Source organism: Melanerpes formicivorus, unplaced genomic scaffold, assembly GCF_026170545.1.
Source record: "Melanerpes formicivorus ecotype bairdi unplaced genomic scaffold, bMelFor1.0.p_v2 SCAF_68, whole genome shotgun sequence".
Taxonomy (NCBI): Eukaryota; Metazoa; Chordata; class Aves; order Piciformes; family Picidae; genus Melanerpes; species Melanerpes formicivorus.
This window is the reverse complement of record NW_027142420.1, coordinates 3,314,218-3,326,259: the sequence shown is the minus strand read 5'-3', so window position 1 is coordinate 3,326,259 and position 12,042 is coordinate 3,314,218. Positions and strand designations below refer to the sequence as shown.

The 12,042-nt window shown below is 46.1% G+C and overlaps 1 protein-coding gene across 1 annotated transcript in view; it reads right to left on the bottom strand.

Moving 5' to 3' along the window:
• DPH6 (diphthamine biosynthesis 6) overlaps positions 1 to 11,304 on the bottom strand; it is a 224,724-nt gene extending 213,420 nt beyond the window's left edge. The window contains exons 1-3 of the mRNA XM_068162922.1: positions 11,135 to 11,304; positions 6,239 to 6,333; positions 1,877 to 2,070 (exon numbers count right to left, since the gene is read on the bottom strand). Coding sequence (XP_068019023.1) covers positions 1,877 to 2,070; positions 6,239 to 6,333; positions 11,135 to 11,157 — 312 coding nt within the window. The 5' untranslated portion in view covers positions 11,158 to 11,304. The remainder of the gene's footprint in view (positions 1 to 1,876; positions 2,071 to 6,238; positions 6,334 to 11,134) is intronic.
• Positions 11,305 to 12,042: the final 738 nt, after the last annotated feature.

Genomic DNA, 12,042 nt, shown 5'->3' with positions numbered 1-12,042 from the left:
CAGCTTTAACAGACAGCAGATCCTAGCCCTCCTAATTTCTAACACTACCCTGCCTCAAAAATAATGTAAAACTGCTGCACAGTATTTCCTTCAGCTCCTGCACTGCTTGATATGCACAGTCCACACAAAAACCTCTGTGAAGCACTCCAGAGCATAATCACAGAAACACTGAATTGTTTAGGCTGGAAAAGACCCTTAAGAGCATTGAGGCCAACTGCCGCCCCAGCCCTGCCAAGTCCACCGCTAAACCATGGCCCTCAGCACCACATCTACCCGTCTTTAAAATACCTCCAGGGCTGGGGACTCCACCAGTTCCCTGGGCAGCCTATTCCAGGGTTTGACAAGCCTTTTCCTAACGTGCAAACTAAACCACCCTTGGTGCAACCCGAGGCCACAGAGTGTCCGTGCACTGTCCTCTTTCACAGTCTCATAGACCAACACAGGTGGATGATCTTGATTGTAGCTCAGAGGAACATGACTGCCCTGCCAAAGGTGTTTAAAAGATGTAACACACAATTCCAACATGATTCAGGAAGGCCTCTGCACTCAAGCCACATTCTCAGAGCTCACCTGCAAGCTCTTTTTTTTTTTTTAACCTGGAAAAAAATATTATAATGATGTTTTTAAGCCTGAGGCTTTTGGGTTGATGAATCTCAAATCCCATTTCAATGGAGGAAAGAGAGCTAGAAAAATCACTCAGGTTGGAAAAGTCCCTTAAGACCATCAGGTCCGACAGCCATGAATCCCACTCTACCCAGTTCACCACTAAGAATGTTCCACACCTGAACTGAAGACTGCAAACATCCTCAGCTGAAGTTTCAGAGAGTAGTTTGGCCAGTCAAATGAAAGCTGGATTTCCTCGTGTACTCTGAATATGGTTTTCTGAACACTGCATTGTTTTAGCACTGTGAGCTGCAGCCCCCAACACAATTAACAGGAAGAGACCCAAATCTCGTGTAAAACCAATGGGAAGCTTCCTATTTATTTATATGAAGCCTGATTCAATTCTGGTGGAAAGCAAAGGACAACATGAAACATTTTAGCAAAGAACAGAGAACAGATTTCAAGAGGTTTAGGAAAGATGCTGATTATCTCCCTTCAGTTGATTTCATGGCTGAAAATGATTGCTATATGCTGCTGCTATTATTTGAGACATTAGAGCATCATTACAGAGCTACAGGAATGAAAGCTATCATAGTCAAATATTCTGTGAGCGATCTGCAACACAGAAAACAAACAACAGATTCTGGTTTACAGAAGTGTATACAAATGGAAATGCCTAGACATTACATTCCATACACTCAGAAATCACAAACCCCAACAAATCTCTCCTCCCAGTGATCAAGCAATGAATCACTTCAAACATGAAGCTACATTTCTAGATAACTGTCACAATTGTGTGTTTTGTGGTTGTTGTAGGTTAAGGGTTAACTGCTGGACTCTAGACTGGAACACCAATTTGGTGCAAAGTCTTTTTGGTCACTCCTTTTACTTTCCCCTGCCTCTTTTCCCTATGGGAGGAGTGAAAAGAGGGGGAGGGTACCCTGCATTCTGCCTGGTGGGTTTTTGCCCTGGAAGCTTAAACCAGGACCAAGGTATGTGCTGAGCACCTCTTACAGGTGAGCTTTATTAAACAGGGATAAGGTTGTGGCCTGAAATAGGGATAAATAAATCTGATTTACACTGGGGAGAAAGGAATAAAGTTACACTGTGTATTTACAGTGCCAAGAAGAGCAACAGAAATAAAACCTGCAAAAGTTTTCCCTCAAAGCTTTCCTTAAATATCCAAGTCCTTTACCTTAAATACCTCAAATGAATTAAGCAATATAATTGTCCCCAGTAATTTAGTTCTTTGAGTTCTTTTTGTTCAGCATACCTTGACAAGTTTCAGGAGGTGGTAAAGGTCTTCAACTTCATCTTCCTGACAGGGGGTGTACACTCTTCCAGTATTGACACTGCTCCCCTTGATGAAACCACGGTAGAGTGGCAAATCCAGGGCCTCAGCATACAGGTCAATGGCATGGTGTCCTACTGTCTGATACATATAGCTGTCCAATTCATCACTCTGCCCTGCCACAATTAAGAAGCAATCAGATTAGATAGGTTATTTCAGCCATTACAGCTAATCCCAGCACTAGGAAGCACTGAGAACATGGAAATGCTCATTACATTTCATTGACAAACAGATGTTTGGTGACAATACCTCTGTAAACATGGAAAGAAAGTGTGTGTGTGTGTGTGTGTTGGGGGGGAGGAAACACACCAAAAAGAAGGATTTCTCCACCCAACAGACGCATGGAAAGGAAGACATCTGTCACAAATATGGTGCCTATTTGAAAACTGTGGTGGCTATTGCCTCTTTAGTATTCCTCCATGCTTCATCCAAAAACCTTGGAACACTCCTATTTAGATGGTGATTTTAATAGGCACGCAGTTCAGAGGCACAAACCCATGCATAGAGGAAAAAAAGATGGGGACTGCAGTGCAACACTGAGGATAAGCAATAGGTTGTCAAAATTTCCCCAAACTTTTACTGCTAAAATTAATAGCCTGGCCATCAAGAAAGAGGAGATTGTTTAAGAGAGAGGAGATTGCTTCTGCTCAAGCAGAATAAAATATAGGAATAGTGTGGCCAGCAGGAGCAGGGAAGTCATTGTGCCCCTGGACTCTGCATTGGTTAGGCTGCACCTTGAGTCCTGTGTCCAGTTCTGGGCCCCTCAGTTAAAGAAGGACATTGAAACACTTGAACGTGTCCAGAGAAGGGCAACAAGGCTGGGGAGAGGCCTGGAGCACAGCCCTGTGAGGAGACACTGAGGGAGCTGGGATTGTTTAGCCTGGAGAAGAGGAGGCTCAGGGGTGACCTCATTGCCCTCTACAACTACCTGAAAGGTGGCTGTAGCTAGGAAGGGGTTGGTCTCTTCTCCTAGGCAACCAGCACCAGAACAAGAGGACACAGTCTCAAGCTGCGCCAGGGGAGGTTTAGGCTGGAGGTGAGGAGAAAGTTCTTCACTGAGCGAGTCCTTCATCATCAGAATGTGCTGCCCAGGGAGGTGGTGGAGTCACCATCCCTGGAGGTGTTCAAGAGGGGATTGGACGTGGCACTTGGTGCCATGGTCTAGTCATGGGGTCTGTGGTGACAGGTTGGACTCGATGATCCTCGAGGTCTCTTCCAACCTTAGTGACACTGTGAAAAGTAGACTGATAAAGTGTTTTGAGATTGCTTAATAAGCAAAATGCCATAGTTTAATATCCAGGCCCTTTCTACCCTTAAACAATTTAGCTCATATAATTTCAGTACAGAAACTACTTCCTTAACTGGGATAAAAACGTAGCTGAATTTTCCCACAAGCAGTTTGCAGCAAGCAGACACAACAGAAAAAACCCAACCTCAAGAGCTAAAATCCACACATTATGGGTTAGGATGAAACCTGGAACAGTAAAATCATTTCCACATAAAACCTTTCAGCTCATTTTTCAGACTGAGTAAAGCAATGCATCATTCTTGGTGAATTCCCCACTTCACTTATTAAAAGCTAACACAGGTCACTATTTTAATATTTACATATCAAATCTGTCAGCTAATTTTTCAGCCTGATTAATGCACCACATCATTATTGGCGAATTTATTTATTGAAAGCTTTATTTATTGGAAGCTAACAGGGGTCACTATCTTAGTGCTGATTTGTAGTACTGGAACTTCTCTTCATTTGCACAGGCACATCAAGCAGCTCTGCTGTTTATGGATGTAGCAAATCTTGCAAAGGAAAAGGTCTGTAGCACTGATGAAGATGAGCAATTTGTGATGCAACAATTAGGTTGATGCCATACAACAGATATGTTTCTGCTCAAAACAGACAAATCCAAACCCAGACACACAACCAAGCAATCTAAAGCAGAAGAGTTGATTTAGAGGAAAAGTCAGTGTTTTTCAACATCCATGAATATGACAAGGTCTTTAAACCGATATCCAGTTCAGAATACAGCTGCTTTATTAATTGAGACTCTCCAGGCAACAGTGGTACAAGATAAAGCAAAATGAATGGCACAGAATCAGCTATTGCCTGAAGCACCTCAATTAACTTTCCACAAAATTTCCAACTACATACTTAAAGGCAGCATTTTACGATTTTAATGACAATATTCCACATTTCTGATGTGGATAAATTAGTTGAAAGACAACATATTTCAACAAGATTAGAGATTATGATGTCCTAGCTCCCCAGAAAATAAATTGTTTCTGTACTCCCTAGCATTTGCCAATTCCATCCGTGACTCATCTGTGATGGCAGCTCCCTTTTGCCTTCCATTTCTGTGTATCTTCCTAATGTGCAGTTACCAGACATCATACTTAATTGTTTAACATATGTTGAGCAGTTAATGTATTTGAACATTTCCCCCCTACCAAGTAGGAAGCAACTCACTTTCCTGTCAAGTTTCACTTTGCTTTATGCTCTAGTTCAAGGCAGAAGTACTTAGCCAATCCTCTCGCTGCACCACTGCCTTAGACTTCCTGAGTTTCTCCCATTCTCTTTCACAGAATCATAGAATCAAGGATGGAAAAGGCCTTTAAGATCATCAAGTCCAACCACCAACCTAACTCTTCCAATACTAAACCATATCCCTAAGCACCGCATCTATGTAGGTGCAGTGTGTGAGGAACTGATCAGAAAAGTGGTCTGAGCTAAAAGGAGAAAGGCAGGACAAAGGAGTGCATCGAGGTCAATTCCAACCCAGATCAGTTCCTCAACCCATATGGAATGGGCTGCCTGGGGAGGTGGTGGAGTCGCCGTCACTGGAGGTGTTCAGGAGGAGACTTGACAGGGTGCTTGGTGCCATGGGTTAGTTGATTAGGTGGTGTGGGACGATAGGTTGGACACGATGATCGTGAAGGTCTCTTCCAACCTGGTCTATTCTATTCTATTCTACTCTATCCTATTCCATCTACATGTTTTTTAAGCACTTTCAGGGTGGGTGATTCCACCTCTTCCCTGGGGAGCCTGTGCCAGTGCTTAACCTCTCTTTCTGTGCAGAAATTTTTCCTGATGTCCAATGTACACCCCTCCTGGTGCAACTTAAGGCCATTTCCTCTCATCCTGTCACTTGTTACTGGCACAAGAAACTGACCCCCATCTCACTGCAACCTCCTTTCAGGGAGTTGTAGAGAACAAGGCTTCTTCTGAGCCTTCTATTCTCTGGACTAAGCAGCCCCAGCTTCCTCAGTCTACCTTCATAAGATTTCTTGTGCTCTACTCTTCAGCAGCTTTGTTGTCCTTCTCTGGATGTGCTCAAGCACTTCAGCGTCTGTCTTACAGCGAGGGGTCCAAAACTGAACCCAGCTTTCAAGGTTTGACCACAGGGGGACAATCACTTCCCTACTCCTGCTGGCCAGTTATTTCTGACAAGCCAGGATATTGGCCTTTTTGGCCACCTCAGCACACTGCTGGCTCATGTTCAGCTGGCTGTCAACCAACACCCCCAGATCCCTTTTTGACAAGCAGCTTTCCAGTCACTCCTCCCCAAGCCTGCTGCGTTACATGGGGTTGTTGTGACCCAGTACTTGACCTTGTGGAACCTTATACAACTGGCCTCAGAGCTCTTCAATGCACCCTGTCCAGGTCTCTCTGTAGGGCCTTCCTATGTAGGTGCAACATGTGAGGAACTGATCAGAAAAGTGGTCTGAACTAAAAGGAGAAAGGCAGGAAAAAGGAGTGCATCGAGGTCAATTCCAACCCAGATCAGTTTCTCAACCCAGTTCACAAATGCTGGGCTACAATAATGGAGAAGGATACACAAGGCTAAAAATGAATGAGAAGCAGCAAAACTGCATTATTTTTGGCAGCCAGAACAGCTTATGCCAATTTAAAGCATTTCCAGAAATAGAGTAATTGTTTTGTTTGATGACATCCTCTACCATCTTTTACTATTTGTGCTACTGAACTCACACAATCCCTTTGTTTCCCATCAGGAGTAGTCAAACCCTCCCTTTTTCAGATTGTATAAGTCTCCCTTTCACTGATCTTCATCTTCTTGTGTTTGGGTAAATTTTTTTCCCCTTTTGAGGAGAAGAACATTTCCTATGTCCACACAGCATTTTCTTTTTCTACCTCTCAAGACTTTTTTAGACTCCCCTTTCAATATGCAAAGCTACATAAAACCACATAAAAACTTCATTTAGGCAGAGCTCTGCTTCCATTGTTTCTAATATTTAAAAACAATAAAGAAAACATGGCTCTCATACCTGTGCTTTCAGCAGGTCTTAAATTGGCCAGAGCAACAATCTGATGCCCAGCAGCAACACACTGCATCATGTTATAGCAGCTGTCCTTCCCACCACTGTAAGAAGAAGGAAAGAATGGCAATTAAAAGAACTGATAAAAGCTTTAGTCTGTTGACTACTGAAGAATTTGTCTCATCAGAGCTCATTGCAAAGTTCTGAAATTAAAAAAAGGTTGTAAAACATTAGCAGTAGGAAAGGGAGAGTTTCATTATACACCCATTCTATATGTATAGTGCCTACACAGAGGACACAGTCTCAGGCTGTGCCAGGGGAGGTTTAGGCTGAAGGTTAGGAGGAAGTTTTACACAGAGAGAGTGATTGGAATGGGCTGCCTGAGGAGGTGGTGGAGTCACCATCACTGGAGGTGTTCAGGAGGAGACTTGATAGGGTGCTTGGTGCCATGGGTTAGTTGATTAGGTGGTGATGGATGATAGGTTGGACACGATGATCTTGAAGGTCTCTTCCAACCTGGTCTGGTCTGGTCTATTCCATTCTATTCCATTCCATTCCATTCACACAGCACCCAAAAAGCACAAACCCAATTCTGTATCTTAAATAAGACAGTACCCATGAACAGCCACTGACACTGGAATCCCTTCAGAACAAGGACTGTCTTCTACTCCCGAGATTAATTACTCTGTGCTCATTACTAGGTAACTTGGATTAAAAAGCCCACAACAGTATCTGCTCCAGAGAGTTGCCAGCATTAGCAATCTTTTCAAATGATTTTTAAATGTAGACTGCCATATCAGGAATAATATTTATCCTTCATGGGATACCTGAAGTTTCAAGATATTAAAGGCACCTCCCATTGTCAAAAGCTGTAATTGTTACGAGCAGTAGCCCTGGTTGGCACTGCACTGAACACACAATTCTTTTCCTGCATATAACTTCAAATAAAAGTAATTGCTGCTGATTGAATACAAATAAAACCCAAACAGAACAATGTTCTCCAAGGCCAAGAGATGATAGTCTAAGAGAGAGAACACTATCGACTTGGACATTCATACAAGATCTACTGGAACCTTTTCCACTTGTCCACAGTGAGGGCAGAATCCTGCTCTCCTCCTGTAAGTGAAATATACTGCTTGCCATCAATTCCAATCACTTTCCAAAGAAATAGTACAGTTTTACAATAAAGCTAAGAGCATTGCAACAATACACCCTGCTTACAAAACCTGCATTCAGACTCACAGCCCTCAAATGACAGGTGGAGATCATTTAAATGCCAAGGCACAAAAAGTATTCCAGGGCAGGAACAGGAACAGAGATCTAGGCCATCTCTGCAAAATTGCATCTTCAGAGTCACTGGGACACAGACAGGAGAACAGGCAGTACAAGCAGTTCTTGCTACAGCAGCCCTTTGGTTTCTGTGCTATTACCAACAAACTTCTTCATTTCCAGTAGAAAATTCCTACTTCCATCTAGGCCTCCAAGCAAGAGCCTGGAAACGTCTTACAAGAATGTAACCATACAGCCATTCCTCTCAATTTCTGCTTTGAACCATGCTCAAATTCTGTATGCTGACCTTAATTTGCTGTACAACTAAAACCTAAAGCAGAAAGAGTATAAATAACACAGCATCTTTTTGTACTCAACAGATTTTGGCAAAGCAGCTGCTTATGTGCTGTAAGTTTCCATCTCTACCTGACATTCTCATGCACACCTACGACCTTCTTCTAACCTGTCTATGGAATAGAACAGAACAGAACAGAATAGAATAGAATAGAATAGAATCATAGTATCAGTGAGGGTTGGAAGGGACCACAAGGATCATCTAGTTCCAACTCCCCTGCCATGGGCAGGGACACCTCACACTAGATCAGCCTGGCCAGAGCCACAGCCAGCCTGGGCTTAAACACCTCCAGGGACGGCGCCCCAACCACCTCCCTGGACAACCTATTCCAGGGCTTCACCACTCTCATGGTGAAGAACTTCCTCCTCACCTCCAGCCTGAATCTCCCCACCCCCAGCTTCATTCCATTCCCCCTAGTCCTATCACTACCTGATATTAACCAGGTTGGAAGAGACCTTTGAGATCATCAAGTCCAACCTATCACCCAACACCATCTACTCAACTAAACCATGGCACCAAGTGCCTCATCCAGTCTCCTCTTAAACATTTCCAGCACACACACACAAAAAAAAATTACAATCAAATGTTCATCAATTCTGGATACTGTGCTTGGTAGCTTGAAAACTCGAGCATCCACCTCATAATGTGAAATTTCAGGTTTAACAGAATCATAATGAGACAAAGGCTTTTTTTCCTTTCTGAATTACTTACTTCTAGCAAATAAAAACCTCCCACAGGTCTGTTTTCAACTGCAAACACAGCTTCAGAAAAAAACCCTAAATTCTATGACAATAAATAATTGCCTGTTGTAAACAGGCACTTCAGGTTTTAAACATCACAAATTAAAAGGACACTACAACAAACCCACTGACGTTTTCAGTTAATTGATATTAAATACAAACAAACAAAACCCAGCTAAAATGAAGCTGCATTTCCATTTCCCACACCTGACCATTGATTGCTAGATTGAAATTTGGAGAGTACCCACTGGACCACATGCTACTGTACTGTTAATTCCTTTTCTCTATTACTGTTAGCTGAAACCTAACCATTCTAAGAAACAAAATGAAATGGTGCCTGCCTACAAAGCCTTCTAACCTAGCTGTCAAACACATGATGCTTAAGACCAAGGAAGGCAGACAGAATGAAGCCAGACAGCCTATGCTGTGGGAGGATGGTGGACTCCACATGCCAGCACGAGTGTGGTCTTTTTGTAACGAAAAGAACCCCAAAACCAACCAAAACAACCCAACCAAACCTCCCCCAAAACCCAACAAAAGAACAACAACAGCATAAAAAGAAAAATAATAACAACCCTCCGAACAAAACAAAACCAAACAACAACAACAAAAATGAAAGCACAAACCCCCACACACTGTATAAAAATATTAGGAGAGAGGAAAGCAGGTCATGAGGTAGCCTGGGGACTCCTCCCAGGTCTCATCACAGGGAAAAAATGCTACAAGGCCTTTTTGTAGTTGGGACACAGAAAAAGTAAGTTTTGACAACGTTACAAGTGTGTCAACAGGTCGGCTTACAGACAGACAAAATACCAGAGGAAAAACACCAAAGAAAAAAAAATCCCCCATGAAGATATGGGACTATAAAAGACTTCTGAGCAGAATTCCTTTCCATTGAGAAATGCAACCTTTTACAGCAAGAAAATTCTATTAGAAGAGTTGAAAATCACTGTAGTCCGGGTAATAGACTGGCTGTCAAACGGCCACGATTTAGCACCAAACACAATAGGGGTTTAACCCATAAATACCACCTTAAAGCGAGACTACCAACTTTAAGCGTGGTCAACACCTTAAAAGAAAAAGAAACAGGCTGAAGTAGTTTTATACATAATCCTGACCTTGTTCAAAGGTAAGCAGCAGCTTTCGAATACTTCCCCCACCCCACCCCACCCCTCTGTTCTTTGAGGCTAGCTCTGTTACAAAGATTTCAAACACTTTGATGGCTCTTTAAACTCTTCTTAAAACTATTACTGAAACTAAATCCGCCCTTGTAAAACCGCACGTTGAAATGGCAGTTGTGTTAGGAACCTGGGTTTAGGGGTTTATTTCAACCTGCCTTTTAATATCTTCCTCTGCTTCCAGAATATCAAAATTAATAAACCCGGGAGACAAAATCTTATCTATAAAACAAGAAAAAGCATCACAAGATGCTTATAGAACAAGAAAAAGCTCCTATTTCCAGCCTGTGTTTAAGGAATTCGTGAAAGATGTAGATAACATTTGCTGATTTTTTTTTTCTCCTCTTTGGACGTCGTTTGGATTTGTAATTGCTGCACCCAAACTCCCAATTTCAATAAGGTTTGGTATTATAGACTGAGAGAATGAAATACACTGAAGTTTCAGCGAACAGCCCTTGCCCCTAAAAATAAAAATCCACTGCACACACTCTCACAATCTTTTCCCATTTACAGGTTCCATAGCTTGCTGGGTTTTAATTAACTATTATTTACGGTACAAGAGCCGCAAGAGCTGACAAAAAGCAGCAGGAGCGTACCAGGAGCAAAACCAGCAGCCACTGACACACCAGGGCTGTGTCCAACTATTTAATTGAGCGAGCTTCACCTCAAAAGACACGCTGGAAAAATCTGTCGTTGGGAGTTCAGAAAAATCTGGCCTAAGAGAGGTGAAGATAATCAGAAAGGACCTGGAAATTCGACTACGAATGAGCGCCAACTCCCCCTAACTGCAGGACGTGCGAGCAGGGGTCTGCACCTCCAGGGCAGCAGCTGCTCCCTGCCGCCGCCGGCAGCTCCGGGCCCGCTCGCAGCCCGCCCTGGACGGCGCCGGCTCAGCCCCTCCGCGCTCGGAGGGAGAACTCGGGAGACGGGGGGCACGCCACCAGGGTGTTGTGTTTTGGTTGGTGAGGGTCTTTTTTTAAACGCACAGTAGCAGTCCTTGAGCGTACCGAGAAGAGGGGGAAAGCAGGACAGACCTCATTACAGCCCTACCCTGCGCACCGGCAGGGAAGGCTTTCACCCAGCACTCAAAAGGCGGACAGCAGAGAGCCGCGGGCGGCATAGAGTACGACGCCAGCGCAGCACCGATCATCGCTCGGCGGAGCGGAGGGGGAGCGGCAGGAAACGCAGAGGCGGGAAGGGCCGGGGCAGGAGGGGTGTCCCCGGCGGCGCTGGGTGGAGCACGACCCCCGGGCTGCTGCCGGGCGGGCGGACTTGGCCTCTCCCCGCGCCCTCCCTCCGCCGCAAGCTTCCACCTGCGGGAAGCGCCTCGCTCGCCCACGTGGGCGCTCCCTCAGCCCGTTACCTGATCAAAGCCACTACTCTCATGTTGCTCACGGGCCCGGGGGGCGGCAACACTAACAGGGAGGTGTGTGACAGCTGCGAATCGCAGCGGGGAAGGAGGCTGCTGGCCAGCCGCCCCGGCCACCCTGCACCGCACACGCCGGCAGCTCTGCCGTTGCTACCGCTACCTCTTGGCCGCCTCCCTTCGGAGGGCCCTCCTACCGGGGCAGGCCGGGAGACTGCCTGAGCAAGCGGGCGGCATGACAGGCCGCCGCCTCTCCGCGCCCCCCGGCAGCAGGCAGCCTCCGCCGCGGCCCTGCCGGCCGCCCGGGATGGCGGAGGCCGAGCGCAACGCAGATGAGGGCGGTGCGGAGAGCGCGGCCGCAAGGCAGCGCGCGGGGCGCCTATGGAGGGCAGGGCGGCCGCCCGGCTAGGCCCGAGCGGGCCACCCGCTGCCGCGGCATCGCTTCTGCGCTCCTGCTGCCTCCCTCTGCCTGCTTTTCACCGTGTCTGCGGCGAGCAGCAGCGGGCCGGCTCTGAGCGGCTACTGCGTCCAGAATGGGGTCGACTGAGTGAAGCAAGCCCCTTCTGCTCGGGGGACTGCGGGGCGTAGCCGCAGCTCGGCTTCGCCGCCGCCCCGGGAAGGGGAGCCGGGAGAGGTTGCTTTGAGTGGAGGAAATGCTGCGGGGCTTCAGAAGTGGCCGTGGGCCAGTTGTAATCGTGCAGCGAGAGCCGCAGCCCTGCGTTCGGCGATTGCAGGCGCCCTGGGAAGCTGCCCGGCCACCCAGGCGGTGTAATGCTCCCTGCTGCAGGACAGCGGCGAAAACGGAGATCCTCAGCATCCAGCTTCAGCGCAGTGGTCCCCAGCAGCCCGTGTTGAGGGGCCAGAGCGGGAACCGAGCGGGGCGGAACAGAGGAGCAGATCTCCTG